Source organism: Pseudopipra pipra, chromosome 18, assembly GCF_036250125.1.
Source record: "Pseudopipra pipra isolate bDixPip1 chromosome 18, bDixPip1.hap1, whole genome shotgun sequence".
NCBI lineage: Eukaryota > Metazoa > Chordata > Aves > Passeriformes > Pipridae > Pseudopipra > Pseudopipra pipra.
Window position 1 is genome coordinate 9,495,381 of NC_087566.1, and position 14,983 is coordinate 9,510,363.

Consider the following 14,983-nt stretch of genomic DNA (forward strand, 5'->3'; position numbering starts at 1 on the left):
CCCCGCGGGGCTGCCAATCAGAGCGCCGCGTGCTCTCCGTGCGGGCCAATCAGCGCCCGGGGAACGCGCGTTCAAACCCCGTTCCCGGGAGCTCCCGCCACCGCGGGGTGACAGGGAGAGGGCGGGCCGCGGCTCCGCGCGCCAATCAGAGGCGCGGGGCGGGTGATCGGCAGGCGGTTGGGCCAATGGGGTTGCCAGGGGCAGCGCGGCGTCTCCCCGCGGAGTCCGGGCCGCCGCCGCCAACCGCCCCGCGGGGACAGCGGGGCCCGCCCGGCGCGGGGCTGCGGGGCCGCCGCCGCCGCTATGGCCGGAGGTGCGCGGGGCGGAGCGGGGGCGAGCGGAGCGGGGCCAGGGCGCGGCGGGCGCGGGGCGGGGGCCGCGCGGCGCGGGGCATCTCCGCGGCGCGGAAGCTCCTCCCGGGAGGTGCGGGGCGCCGGGGCCGGCGGGACTCCTCCCCCGCGCGGTGTGCGCAGCTCGCCGGGAAGGGGCTGGGCCGCCGCGGCTCGCCCTGCCGCATCCAGCCCTTTAAACATGGCGCAGGCCGGGGCGGCCGGGCGATGACCGCGGGCGGCCGCGCCGGACATGGCTCAGGCGCAGACCTTCCCCCCTCGCTCCTAGGGAAGAACATGCCCAAGACCAGGGCGGGCGGCGCGGAGAAGGCGAGTCCCGAGAGCGCCGACAGGAAGGGCCCCGGCCGCCCCCGGGCCGGCGGGGTAAGCAGTGCCCGGGCCTGGGCGGGCGGAACGGGGCGGGCCATTCCCGGGGGGCTCCTGCGCTCTCCGCTGCCCCCCGGGGAGTTGGGAATCGGCGGGCGGCTGCCCCGGGGAACCGTGGAACCCCGGGATTCTGGGGTCCTGCAGTCATTGAGAAATCGGGTAACTTTAGGTAGAGTCGGTGTCTTCCCGTGGTTCCCCTGCGAGCAGCCAGGCCCGAGCCCCGGCACTCCCTCCGTGCCATCTCCCCCGTCCTGCAGTTCTGTCATAGGCAGCTGGCTGGAGCTTTGATGGTCGCTTTGCATTTAAGGCCCAATGGAGATAATTTGCGGCTGTTGCATTAAACCCCAGAGCCACTGAGAGCCCTTCGTGTGCTCTGCTGTGCTGAGAGAATCTCTGCTCTCCAGGGTCTCCAGCCTGGCAGAGACAAAGACGTGGCAGCCGCGTCTCGGTAGCGCCCGGAGCGCAGCGGGCAGGGAGCTGGGAATGAGGGGAGGAAGCTGCGCTGGGAAAATAGTTGTTGGTTTCCTGTGTGTTCAAAGCCTGAAGGCTCAGCTGGCAGGTGGACGCTGCACTTCGCTGCTCCGGGCTTTCTCTCAAAATGCCCATATTTAAACTCCTCACTAAATCTTGAGAACTTTGCAGCACAAGATATATTGCTTGCAGTTGATAAAATGGAGTGTTTTTGTAGTATTTCGTGCTTCAAAGCCCCAGTTTTTTAATAAGCAGGTTTTGTGTTTCATAGGTCTGAGAAATATGGGGGGGTCAGGGTGTGTCCACCTCGCTTTTTATCACACTGTTCTCTATAATGCTAATCTTCAGTAAAGTTTATTGGTGGACTAAGGTTTGAGCCTTTAACTGGTCTTATTTTGTGTGTCAATTATGTACACATGAAGTTTGTTATTCACAATTATGTTAATTATTAAAATTATCCTATGTATTGTGTGCTCTGTTTTTTCAGTGCATGTGTGCCCAGGTATCAGAGATGTTTGTTTAGTCTGCTATATTTGAGTTATTCTTTTTAACTAATGGAAACCATTGTTCCTTACTTTCCTAAAAAAACGGAAGCATGTTTTTGTTGTTTTCACTGGTTTGCAATGTCTGAAAATTGCTTTTAATGGAGTCAAACTATAGCCAAGCAAAGCTCATTTTGGCCAAGTTGCATCTGTTTGCCCAGACTCTGAGATTTCAGGGTTGAAATCTGACATACACTGTCCAGGCAAAGGGAGCCAGGTGGCAGGAGGCTGGAAAAGCAAAGGCGACACAACTCCACTAAACTTTGCTGAATTTGACACTGTTCCCTGGCAGTGTCTTGGAGCCTGAGCCAGGGAACAAACCCCAGGCTCTGGTGTTTGGATGCCAGAGGGCTTTGCCATTTTCCTCACTGGGCTTGCCACTCTTCAATGTTGTTTTTTTCATTAACAACTTTTACACTTTATTTTGTGACATATAATGGATAAATAAATAGCACTGTTTATCTCCCAGGCTTCCCTGAGAGGTGTCACTCAAGGTAGAGTGTAAAACTGATTCCTGTCTTCTGTGCTGCTCAGTAGAGCATACAGAGCTGCAGTAACATTTGACACCTCCTGGGAGTAGCTGGTAGCTCACAGTCTCTGGCTATGAGGGGTCTGTACTGGGCTTGGGCAATTTTTGCTGTGTCTCTGTATTTTATTTGGCTTGTGCTCTCTGAGCCGCCTTCCTTCCGAGGAGCTCGGGCTTGGGGTTTTTTTTAGCACCAGAGTTCATGCTGTGAAGCACAGGGCGGAGGCTGGAGTTAGTTCTGACTACCTCATCCTGCCACATTTCATGTGAAAGCTCTCTCAGACTGAGAGTTTGTACCAGTGAAGTTCTCACGGTGCTCACCACTGCTATATTTTTACTTAGAAACAGCAACTGCAGCATTAAAGCAGCATAATTTGCATCAGCACAGTCAGCTGTCAGCCCTGTGGATGCCAAGCTGAATTTCCTCCAATCTCTGTGATGTCCTGATTTTTGTGTGGGTCTGTTTTAGGAGAATGTGTTTATTGGTCAATCCAAAATCTACAGCTACCTGAACCCTAACAAAGCTCCTGGTGCTCGCCCCCCACTTCAAGAGGAAAACTCTGTCATGTATCACGAGGTGAAATGTCAGGGCAAAACACTAAAGGAAACCTACAGGAAAGGAGCTGGTAAGACTGAGTTTTGGATTCTTATCTTGTTACATGTGTTCCCCCCACCTACAGTTTGAAAGCTTTAATACACAGTGAACAAGGCTGGGCAGCTCCCCGGGCCCAGCAGCTTTCCCAGTCCTCCATTGCCAACTCTGTTGGCAAACTGGGACTCTACAAAGATGGGTGTGTCCTGATCCTTTTCAAAACTTCAGTCATAGGTTTACCAGGCAATTTTTCCCTATGGCTTTTGTCTGGCCATGTTTGTTTTGTCTGGATATAAAAAACTAATGCTTGTGTTGTCAATATGCCCCAATTTCCCTGCAATTCTGTTAATACTCTGCTTCTTCGGGTCGGTGCTTGGCAGTTTGTCTAATTTTTTGGGATCTGCTTTATTACCTAAAACTGGCTTATTCTGTAATTTGACTAATTTATCGAGTATGAGGCTGAGGTGCTGGTAGGAGAAGAAACAACAATTGTCAAATTTTCAGGAAGAAGTAAAAGCAGTGGGAAGGAGGAGCACAGGCTGTGAATGCTGAGTGCCAGGGTTCATAGGGGCTTCATTGCAGTGACTGGAAATGGGAATGTTCCATAAGTTTGTGGAGAGGAAATAAAACTCAGCTGGCTTGTGTTTAAACATGTATTTTTAATAACCTTGGTAATTGGTCAAAACATTTTGATGCAAATGCTTTTAGCCAGCAGGTATTGTAAGTCCCTCTCAACATGGCAAGTGCCAGGTTTTCTGCAAACTCAGGGCCTTTAGCTCCTGATTTGGCTCCCCAGTTTTGACAAGGAAGTGAAGATGGCTTTGGCTTGTCTCTGTGCTGAGGCCTTGCAGCTGTGCTTCACTTCTCCAGGGAGTCTGAAACATCTGGCTCAGCAGATGGGACTGTTCAACCTGGGCATTTGCTCTCCATGAAAACCTTATTCAGCTTTAAGCCACTCTCACCTGCCTCTGCAGCAGCTGTCTGAGCAGGAGGATGTGGTGTCAGGGTAGGAGCAGAACTATAAACCACTGGAATTCACTTAAAGCACTCTGGTATAGCTGGTCCTGAGCTCAGAGCCTTACTTTATTTTCCTGTCAGCAGGAAAAAAGAATGGTGGCAAAATAGTTGAAGGTGCTATGAAAGCAGAAGAGCAGAAGGATAAGGAGAGTGGGTGCAATCCTTCAGTGCCCTCTGATCAAAACCAAGAAACTGCAGAATCCCAGAAGCCCCCCCTGCCTGCAGACTGTGCTGAGGAGGCCAATGCAAAGCCAGCTCAGAAAAAGATGGTAAAAGCAAAACGTGGACCAAGGAAAAAGTAAGTGACTTGTGGAATCGTAAAAGGAGAGCTCCTTGTTTTCTTGGGAATATTGGACTTAAAAAAACCCACAAAATCACATCAAAGTATTGATCTACATTGCAGAGGTTCTTGTTTTTCTTGAAAGCAAGGTCAGGGTATTTTATCACAAGTGAAATATTTGCTGATCACCTGTGGAAAAAGAAATTAATGAGCCATTAAGACCTACTTTTCTATGGACAAATGGGAATGTATCTTGTCAGAAACAGAACAGTTGGAGGTTTCCTGGCTGAGCTGATCCTCTTTCTCATGGTATCAGAGTAATGTGACCTAACATTAATGAATTCCTTGCCAAGCAGTTTTCATGACCTAAATTTTTGAGTGCCTTCTAGCAAGGCACACAGGGGGCTCCAGACTTGTGATGTGACCTTCAGTTTATTTCCAGTGGTATCTCATTTTTATTGTTATTAGTACTGGAGCAGTGGAAGTAGCATGGGGGAAAATGGGAATGTAGCTTTGGCTACTGATTCATCTTGGTCACCTTTCAACACACCAAGCTGAAAATAAAAATTTCTTGCACATACCTCTGTCCTAGAGGTGTAACTTCACAAATAGTCTGAAAAGTGTGTGTGTTCTCTCTTTCTTATCCCTTAGAACACAAGGAAGGACACCAAACCGAAAAGTGACAGATTATTACCCAGTTAGGAGAAGTTCCAGGAAGAGCAAATCTGAATTGGAGGTAGTGCATCTTGTTTAAATGACATTACTTCTAACATGGCTGGTTAGTTGAAGATTTGAGGAAGTGTGTAAATGGTTTCCATTCCAAGTACAAATAACACTGTGCACTGGAAGTACTGTTAAGAACATGCTTAAAATTTGGAAATGCTGGTCCAGTTCTTGGACAGAATGCAGCTGCTTATGTAGAAATCTGTCTCTCTGCCATTCAGTTTTGCTGGAAATATGGGGTGGTTTGGAACAATGAGTGTCACTGGCTAGTAATGCCTTTCAGCTCTAGAACACACTACAAAAGTTGTGGTTTTGTTTGTTCTTGTTTATTCTGCAGACTGAGGAGAGGAGGAAAATAGATGAGCTGATTACAAGTGGGAAAGAAGAAGGAATGAAGGTAACTGCAGTGTCAGCCAACAAATGCTCTTAGTCTGTGTACAGCCCATTGCTGTGGGTTTGCAATCTGGCTCTTGGGATAATGGGTTGTACTGGTTTTCCTCCCACTGCTGTCAAATGCAGTTATTGAGACCAAGAGCTTACATTTGGGTTGTTCTGATCACCCCTTTTAGAATTTAAAGCAGAAATGGCCCCTGGAAGTGCAGAAGAGCTGTGATTCTTGAAAAGCAGCAGCCTGTAGATCAATATTGTCACACCTGTGACAGTGATAGGACTTCCTTGGAGTTGTCCAATTTACGGGGGGAGACAGGAATACTAAAGTGTACTGGTGGCTGATAAATGTAATTTTTGTAATCAATCTTGTTGTTCCTTTAACTTTCTAACCTGCGTATGCTAACGTGCACATGAAATGGAAAAGCTCACTGCCCCAGCTCATAGGGAGTTTAAAAGAAAAAACAGACACAAAGAGAAGAGTTAGGGTTTATTTAAAGTAATTCTTATTTCTCTAACTAGAAGCCTTTGTATCAAACTACCTGGTAACCTGGATGTATCCCAAACTCGTCCTGTGTTTATTCCACAATGCCAGGCAGCTTCTACAGCTTTGTCTGCTGTAGACAGAATTTGTTTGAATTCCCTTTGACAGCATTTTGTAATGACAAATCACTCATTTCCTCATAATCAGCATATTTGCAATCATGTAAATACTTTCTAATTTCCCAGCTGATTTTCTTTTCAACTCTCCAGATTGATTACATCGATGGCAAGGGGAGAGGAGTCATTGCTACTAAACATTTTAATCGAGGAGAGTTTGTGGTGGAGTATCACGGGGATCTCATAGAGATCACTGATGCCAAGAAACGGGAGGCTGTGTATGCTCAGGATCCATCCACGGGCTGCTACATGTACTATTTCCAGTACCTCAGCAAAACCTACTGGTAAGCTCCTCTTCCCTCAAGTGTTGGCTCACAGAGGCTTTGGATGTCACTAAACCCTTTCTTGTTTTCATGCAAGTTTTGTGTTTTTAGTGAGAACCGTGAATTATGAAAATCTTGGGGAGCACTGATCCCCCTCCAAGTCTGGGCTGGTGGTTGACTCAGAGCAGTTTTCTCTGAAGTGCAGCACAAGCTGTATGGAGAGTTGCATCTACTTGGATGAGATTTCTAGCCCTGCTTATTCTCTTCTAAAACTAACTCCTTTTTCTGAGTTGCAAGGATTTGGTTTGAAAAGCAGGATGGACAAACTCTCTGGAAGAGAAGCATTTCCTTCAAGTGTCTTTGAGTGGGTGTCCTTGTTTTCCCAGCACCTAACACCCACCCCAGATTCATGCTTTATGTATTTGCTGTTTCATTTGCCCCAAACTCCAGGTCTCTAAAGGTAACTACTCTGACTACCTTCTTTCCTCCTTGGCTGATCCTACTGGATACTGGAGCGTAGGTCACTTAACCACGTGTGTGACCTATTAATTACCTGGAAGTGCCCTATATTCTAAGTGGCTTGATAGCTGCCATAACACTTCTTTGTGCAATGAGGGGCACTAGAGCTGGAGTATCCAGGTCTCTGGAATTTGGGGATGTAGTATTTAGGCATTCTCAGCCTTCCTTTTGCTGATTTACTTTTGCTGGTTTACTCAGTAAATATACTTAGCTTGGACACAGCTTTCTTGAGGGGAGGATATTTAAGGTATCCAGCCTTTCTGATGGTGTCTTACGTCTGGATTCAGCTATTCCTGAAAAGAGGAGCTCAAACAGTCTAGAGTTTTCAGTTTTGTGCTAAATTAAAAATCTCCCAGATTGTTTTAGTTTCCCTGCATTACCGTATTTATTGCTGTCTGTTTAATCATGGTTGGTCTGTAATGTTCTGTTTCTCCTTCATTTTCCAAGCCTTGTGGGGATTCCTCATTCTTTATCCTGTTTGCACTTGGGTTTTGGTCCACAAAAACTGTTCTTGTTCTTTCAGTGTCGATGCTACAAAGGAAACGAATCGTCTGGGAAGGCTCATTAATCACAGCAAATGTGGCAACTGTCAGACTAAGCTCCATGACATTGATGGTGTTCCTCATCTCATCCTCATTGCTTCCAGGGACATTAAAGCAGGTGAAGAACTCTTGTACGACTATGGAGACAGGAGCAAAGCTTCCATTGAAGCTCATCCATGGCTGAAACACTAATTCATCTTCTTTGTTTTGTTTTTTTTTTCCTGGACTGAGTGTTCTACAAGGAGTCTGGATTTACTTCTCCTGCCCTCATGTCCCTCAGCTTTCTTAGTGGACTGCTTACGGTCTTCCGAGCTCCTTACAAACTACCTTTTTGCTTTGCAGTATTTAAACACCTATTACAGTTTTCCAGGCAGGCTTCAATAATTGATCTTAGATTGCCAAACCTTTTGTATCATAAAAGGAAACCCTCCCTAAAATCTGAATGCTTCTGCACAGTGACCAGTGCCACTTGAGCAGTCAAAGACTTGCACAGAAACTTAATCACTGGGGTTGTGCTTCTGCTTTTGCAAGAAAATCTCACGCTCCGCTTTGGGGTGATGAACTCGGCGTTAACTTTGACAGCAGAAGTACTTCTGTACTCTGTTCATGCAGTGGCTTGACTGCCTGTCACACTGCTGTTCCCAGCCCAGTGCTGACAGGCTTCTCTGGCATGGATGCTACTATCATTCTCCAATAATTTGTGGTAGGAATCCAGTTTTTTCGGTGTCGTATAATCTGTTGGCAATGAACTTTAAATGCACTGGCACTGAGGAAAAAAGGATGGTCAGATTGGCTGCTTTCTTTGGAGAAATGACTCCCAGCCAAACAAGGATGGATTTTGATAGTCTGGGTGGATACTGAGTACAAATGTGGAGATAGAACTTCACAGTGAGAATCAATGTTTGACATTACTTATTTTCTAAAATTTAAGAAGGTACCTTTTTATATTGATGGCTGATTGTTGGAGGTGTCTCCCAGAGGATTTTAAAGAAGTAAAAGCTCTCTCCAAAAATTTTTGTATTACCTTCCTATGCTAATTAGCCACATCAGAAGCTATTTATTTACTGTGAATGCTTGAAGTAGAGCATAGCGGTTCCAAAAATAGGAGTCCTCTTCATGTGCAGCTTCAAAGTGTAACAATGAAGTTCACACAGTGAAGAAAGTAGATTCCTTATTGCCTGGTCCTGTAGGTCTGTCCAGCATGGTCTGGTCCCACTGTGTTACGTGGGAGTCAAGCGCTTGGCATCTCATGGATGTTGGAATGTTACTGTTGGAGAACCAAATCTGGGATATAGGCAGGCAATACAATGCAGGTCCTTTATGTTAAAGATGAATTCTTACCAGTTGGAATTTTTGCCAAGGCAGGCTTGGCATGTGTGTAGATGAAAATGGCTGTGAGCCATCAGCCACACTTGCTGCTGGAAGATGTCAGCAAGGAATCTGTGGCTCTGTTAATGTCTTCTATTCCTCATGTCTTGAAGGCTGCTGCTGTTCCAGCTGAATGCCCTCTAGGACAATCTTATGCTTGCCTATGTGATAGGTCAGATAGCAACAACATCCTGGTTGTGTGCTCCAGCAGCAAGAGAGGTGGCTTAGTGATGTATTTTTTAAATTAAAAACTTGAAGACAATGTCTCTGTAAAATAAAGAATATATTTATTATTGATGAAGTGGCTGCTATACTACCTGTCTCCATTGCAGTTCATGAGCATTGGAAAGAAAGCTGTGAAAATCATTAGCTATTAAATGCTTGATATTTACTGCTTAACACAAGGCAAACTCGGCAGAGCCAGCCTGGGTATGTTCACGTTTCTGAAGGAGTAACTGGAGACCTGTTACCTTCCATGTACTGAGTTTCAGGTAAGATAAGGCCAACTTAGCTGAGTTGGCACTGATTTTTCTCTGGTCTCAGTAGCAGAGACCTCAGCAGTGTGTACAGTATTCCCTTAAACTAGAGCACTTCCCTTAAGTCAAGATTAGAGTAAAATGATTCTTTTTATTTTATTTAAACGTTTACTTGTCCTTTATCAGGTTGAATAGCTTAAAACCTCTGTTCTTCAGCATCACTTCTGTAAACAAAAAAGGGAATGATCTCCCTGTTTTACATAAAAACAAAGTTGTCTTCTCTGAAAGGCTTAACTGATAATGGAGTAGCACTGGGTCAGATGGAAATAAAGCTGATGTTGCACTGCATATGTATCCTTGACTTTCCTAGGAACTGAGGTATCAATATATTTCTCACAGAAACTGCCATTTGGATGTTTATCTCTGTCCCTGTTAGGAAGATTTCATCTTCTAATATGGTGTAAAGCACTTCTCGGTGCTTACAAGATGTCCTTGGGTTGGGAGCTAAACTGCCCTTTTTGAAGGAGATTGGAAAATACATTCCTGGATAAACCACAGGAGGATGGAGTTCAGAGCACATCTCTTTTCAGCTCAGAGGTGTATCCTGGCTGTTGTTAATTCGTGATTATTTATTTATTTTTGAACACAAAGCCTCTGCTCAGGCAATGCAGTAACCTCCTTCCCTGCTGCCCTGCTTTACAAAATACATCATGAGGGCATGGCTAAGATTGATATTTTGAGGATGGCAAAATGACTTCAGCAGTTCATACCCTGCCTATACCAGGTGGCTGAGGTCAGACCTCTGTGGTGGTGCCTTCTCATGCACAGTTGCCAAGGAACTCTGAAGGGAGGCTGCAGCTCTGCCTTCTGCTGAGCCACACTCACATTGTGCATCCCAGCAGTTGTGTGAAGTGTCCTATATTTCTCATGCTGCCAGTGTGTGAGAGGGAATCAAAAGACTTCGGAGCCTGCTTTCACTTCTGAAGAGAGTAAGATCAGAGTTTGATACCTGTCACTGCTCCTTTTATGTCTATTCAGGCTTTTCTGCTCTGGATATTCTACCTTTCTAAATGGGGAACCTAACTGGTGTCTTTCAGGCTTCTTTTCCCACTCCTCTGTTTGCCCTATATCCTTCCACTGGTGATAAATCTCATTACTGGGGCCAACACACAGCTTGTGGCAGTTGATGGGAAGAAGAGAGCTTATGCAAAACACAGCTGCCTTCCCCAGGAGCCCTTCAGCTGTCAGAAATGAGGTGTTTGGTGCATCTGTTCCAGTCTGAGCATTTCTGCACCTCAGACCTTCATGTGGGCAGAGCACGAGGCAGCAGCTTTCCTTCCCTTGCTGTGCTCTTCTCCACTATCATTCATCTCAACCCCAAACAGCCACTTGGGAATGCCATGTATCTCTTAAATATCATCTCCATCTTGCAAAATCACTTGGGCTGAGTGCTTTGATAGCTAGACAGGGTAAATATGTTATACTGATCATCACAGGCTCCTTTAATAAGAATAAACCCCACCTGTGTATAAAGGTTTATTTCTACACGTGGGTAATATCTGACAGGAATCTAAGAAATACAAAAAGTGTCTGTTTTAAACAGTTTCTGAAAAAGCAGAGTAAAAACTATTCTGAAAGAATATTATACAACACAATTTTGATGAGGTTGCTCATTCTCTGCAGCAGGAATGGTGCTGCTTCTCCCAGCCCTTGTCTCCTCCCTCATCAGTGCCGTGCTTAGCAGGAGTCCTTGAGGATGCTCATTTTCCATGTTTAAAAGAAAACCTAAAAAAATCAACAAGAGCAAGGAAACAATAATGTACAAGCAGAAAAGCAGTTGGAAATGCTGTGAGGTGGCTGTGTCAATGTGCTCTGCTATTTTGGGGAACTTTAGGGACACGGCCTGAGCTTGTGGGTACTGTGTACAATGAAAACAAACCTCCAGGGCCAGTGTGTTCCCACAGCACAGGCCTGAGGTGCTGGCAGGGGAGGAAAATATTGCATGCTTTGCTCTGAAATACTTGTTTTTCCTAAAAAAAAGTGACTCCCTGCTTGCCTGGGTGGAGGTTGCCTTCCTGTGGAGTGCTTTTTCCACAGGAAAAGATTTCCTTATCAGGTTTTTAACTTCACAAGGGGAGCAAGAGAAAACAATATCCAGCCAACTGGGCTGGAGTTCAGCATCCCTCCCTGGATTCCCTGTGGTTGAGGGTGCCATGTTCTCCCAAATTCTGCCCAAAAAGCTGCAGACAAACTTACAGCCGTTTGATGATTGTCTTCTCACTGTCCTTGCTGGTGCCAGCGCTGCTGCCACTGCTTTCTTTTTCCAGTTCTTCAGTTTGGTCCTTTCTCTGTGAGATGATCCCACTGGGAAAAGAAAGGGGTTTGTTTATTTTTCATGGGTTTGTGCATAGTGACAGTGTGTACATGTTAAACCCTGTGAGCTGGGACATGGATGAATGGGAGTTCATGGGACAGGGATGGCAGCCCAGACTCTTCCTTGTAGTGAATGGAAAATAATGAATTGTTATCCCTAAGTATTGCAATGGGGCTATGCTTTTGTGGGAACACTAAAGTAACAAGCTGACTTTCCCCCAGAAATAAAATGGCAAATCATAATGGGAGTGAAAGGGATGTGGAATTACACATTGGATATGTAGAGAGGTCCAAGGATAACAGGATGGTGCAGACACAAAAAGTGAATTCCTGCATGGGTGGATTTGTGGTACCTTCAGCGCAGCCACCAAGGCTGGGAACACATGGGATATTCCCAGCTCCCCTGCAAGGCAGGTGCCTGTTCCTCTTTCCACCCTACAGAGGAGAAAAGAAAGGCTTTGCCTCAGCTCTCGATTGTGTGATCCTACTTGGCTCTTCTTACACTCCACAGGTTGTAACCTCCTGCTTCAGGCACCAGTTTCAGCTTTACCAAAGGAGTTTTCCCTGCTTGGAACCAGATTGGACTTTCCCAGGCTGCACACTCAGTGTTTTCACAGCCTGCCAGTCACTGTCCTGAGCTGACCTCATTTGCTGGGAGAGCTGAGTGGATCAAAGCCTGTGCCTGCAGGAGCCAAAGGCTGAGAGCAGCCAAGCAATATTTGGCTGGGTTTGGAAGCACAAACACAGAGTATCTAGAAATGGTGTGACATCAGGAATGGGGTAATTCTGGGGCAGATTCTCCTCTTGGAGAGAAAGGACTATGAGCTGTTTGGTGACACTGCAGAGCTGTAATATCTGCACAACTTCTACCTAGAAATCACCATGAAAACTGCAATCCCCAAACACCATCAGTGAGTGTGAGCCAATCCTTGGGAGGATGTTTGGTACCTTGTGCTAAACTGAGCTTATTTCCAATGTGCATAATAGAGCTTATTTCCAATATACACAAGACATTTTAGATCATATTTATCCCCTTCCCCTGCACAGCTCCTCTTTATGGCTGTACAATTACAATTAGAATTTTATGTGACTGTTTAAAGGGAAGATGGATTTTGGCTTAAGCTATAGCAGTCTACAAGGAGATAACCTCATAAATTACTTGAACTGAAAAGCAGCCCTGACACACTCAGTGCACAGCACTGTGACTGAAATCACTCAAAACCTGAAAACATTCCCACTGTTAATTTTTAACTTGGCCTGTATTAAGCTGTGTAACAGCTGGGAAATCAAAGCAAGAAGCCGTTTCACTGGCTGCACAGCAAAGCATTCAGCTGAGCTGGGGAAGTGCTGTCAGGCAGTTTGTAAATTCTTGGATTTAACTTTTAACTTCTTGGCTTAACCTGCCTGTTACAGACCAGACAAAGGGCAGGCTCACTGTATCCAGGAGGCTGTTGCTGAGATACCTCAACTGAAATCTGATGTGCTTACTTTGTGTCCAGATTAAGAAGTAGTTTCTTGCTCCAAAGAGTTTATAATCTAATCTGAGGATGGGCAAGGGTTGAAGAGAGCAGCCTTGGGGGTGAATGAATTTGTAGCACCAAGAGCAAGACCCTTCCCTCATCCTACCCTCTGGCTCACACCGGTTCTCCCAGGCTGGTCCCTTTGAGAAAGACCAAACCCTCCTCTCAAAGCACTTGTTCTGCACAGTTCAAGTGCCTTACACAACCCTCTGCTGGCAGTCCTAAACCCCCACAGCTTCTCTTGAATGATGACAGAGCTCGATATTCTGTCCCTAGAGCAGTCCATACCCCCATGGGAGCGCAGGACCAGAGATAAGGCAGTGTCCCCACACTGCAGGAGGAAGGAAACTTTGACTCAAGCTGAGCTGGAAACCCCCGTGCTCTTCCGTGTGTGGTGTGGCTTTGGACATTGTGTGTGTGCAACTGCTGTGACTGCACAGATGGATTCCTGTGCATGGGAACCCACTGGATGGGAAGTGGGAGTAACTGTGCGTAGGGGACAACTCTGGGAACAGGCTGAGAACTGTGCAGAGCAAAAGGGAGTTTAGTTTTAAAATTATGTTGCATAGAGACTTCATTGTTCCCCTGTTTTTCTTTGAATGCTTTCGGGAGCACAGGTGTCTCTTACACGCCTGGGCAGTGCCTGGCCCGAGCCTGCCGTGCTCTCGTCTGATAAGCTCCCCAGACAAGAATTAATTAATTGTTATTAGTAGTTATTAATTCTTTGGTGCCTTCATGCTGTACCTCTTATAGCACTGTAGCTCCTCTTGCACCACCAGAAGCTGAGCTTTCAGCTGGTTTCTCTCTTGCAACACATCTTTGAGCTCCTGCAACGTGAATCGTGGCCGGTTGGGATCTGTGAGGTCGATCACCATTTTATCTGGTCCAAGGCTGATCTGGAAAAGAAACAGTGCTGGTCATGATCTTGTAACCTCTCAAAACCATGGAGTAATTTGTAGGACTAGTACAAGTTGATCACAATCCTGACTTTTTTTCTAAGCACTTAATTATAGTTCTTCATATTTTGTATTCCCTTGGTGACTGCATTTCCAGCCCCAACTGTGACAGGCTCTGACCACAGCTAAAAGCAATGTCTCTGTCCCAAAGTGTTTGCAATTTAGTTTGCCAAGAAGCTGCTTTTATCAGCTTTTCTGATGGTGGGAGAAGCCAAGCAATCTAACATCACATCTGTGGCAGAGATAGGTGAGAAATGAATTCTCCTTTCCTAATTTAAGACCTCTGTGGTAATGGCTTTTTTGGGTCACAGTTTCTCTTGCACAGAGTAACAAAGCTCTAGCGTTTGCTTAAATGGCAAGTTGTCTCATGTGGGGCCGGTGCTGTGCGAGAACTGAACACGGTGGGTTTGTACTCGGTGAACTCTGTGAGCGCCTGAACAACTCTGCTGGCACCGCACGTTGCTGAGATAAAGCGGTGAAACGGGAGCGGGGGATCCACAGCACTGTGACCTGTAACACCCCACGGGAAGAGCTCCAAGGCTTCATGGCCAAAGACGGGAACTGACATTGTGAGACTCGTTCTGCTGCGACAAAAGAGACCACGAGTATCCTCCGGCCCCTCTGGTGTTGCTCGGGGTGGGCTGCACGACCCGCACGCGTCCGGCCCGTGTCCCTGTGCCCGGCCTGTCCCGCACCCACCTGTGGGGCGCTGCCTGGGGCCGCCGCCGCCCGGAGCTGCTCCAGCTCCCGCCGCAGACTGTCCCGCTCCCGCCGCAGCTGCTCCTCGGCCACGCTGCTCTCGCTCACCAGCGCCTCCAGCATCTCCAGCACCCGCACGATCCTGAACTGCAGCCGCGCGCGGGCGGCGGGGAGCTCGGGCCCGGCGCGGAGCTGCAGCAGGTCCCGGCCCACCACGGCCGAGATGTCGTACACATCGGCGGCCGTCAGCTGGAACGGGCTCTTCTCCAGAGCGCTCTCCAGGCCGCCATCCCCATCCTCCTCCTCCTCGTCGTCCAGCTCCTCCTCCTCCTCCTGCCGGCCCCGCTGCATTC

At 47.0% G+C, this 14,983-nt stretch overlaps 2 protein-coding genes across 6 annotated transcripts; one reads left to right on the forward strand and one right to left on the reverse strand.

Annotated features, from left to right (window-relative positions):
* Nucleotides 1-203: 203 nt before the first annotated feature.
* Nucleotides 204-12,464, forward strand: KMT5A (lysine methyltransferase 5A). Of its 4 annotated transcripts, XM_064675158.1 has the most exons (8): nt 204-313; nt 619-713; nt 2,725-2,881; nt 3,946-4,162; nt 4,796-4,880; nt 5,205-5,264; nt 6,008-6,198; nt 7,220-9,430. In XM_064675158.1, the coding sequence occupies exons 1-8, from the start codon at nt 304-306 to the stop codon at nt 7,428-7,430; spliced, it is 1,026 nt and encodes a 341-aa protein (XP_064531228.1). In that variant the 5' UTR covers nt 204-303; the 3' UTR covers nt 7,431-9,430. The 4 variants fall into 4 exon arrangements, with proteins under 4 accessions (XP_064531228.1, XP_064531229.1, XP_064531226.1 ...); XM_064675159.1 differs by lacking the exons at nt 204-313; nt 7,220-9,430 and adding an exon at nt 11,967-12,464 and having other exon boundaries at nt 470-713; XM_064675156.1 differs by lacking the exon at nt 204-313 and having other exon boundaries at nt 473-713.
* RILPL2 (Rab interacting lysosomal protein like 2) lies at nt 8,605-14,981 on the reverse strand. Of its 2 annotated transcripts, XR_010435104.1 has the most exons (5): nt 14,631-14,981; nt 13,720-13,871; nt 11,809-11,890; nt 11,339-11,446; nt 10,606-10,867 (listed from the first exon to the last, which is right to left on the reverse strand). XR_010435104.1 is itself a non-coding variant. In XM_064675171.1 (4 exons), exons 1-4 carry the CDS (start codon nt 14,979-14,981, stop codon nt 10,843-10,845), a joined length of 636 nt encoding a protein of 211 aa, XP_064531241.1. In that variant the 3' UTR covers nt 8,605-10,842. The 2 variants fall into 2 exon arrangements, 1 of the variants encoding a protein (XP_064531241.1); XM_064675171.1 differs by lacking the exon at nt 11,809-11,890 and having other exon boundaries at nt 8,605-10,867.
* Nucleotides 14,982-14,983: the final 2 nt, after the last annotated feature.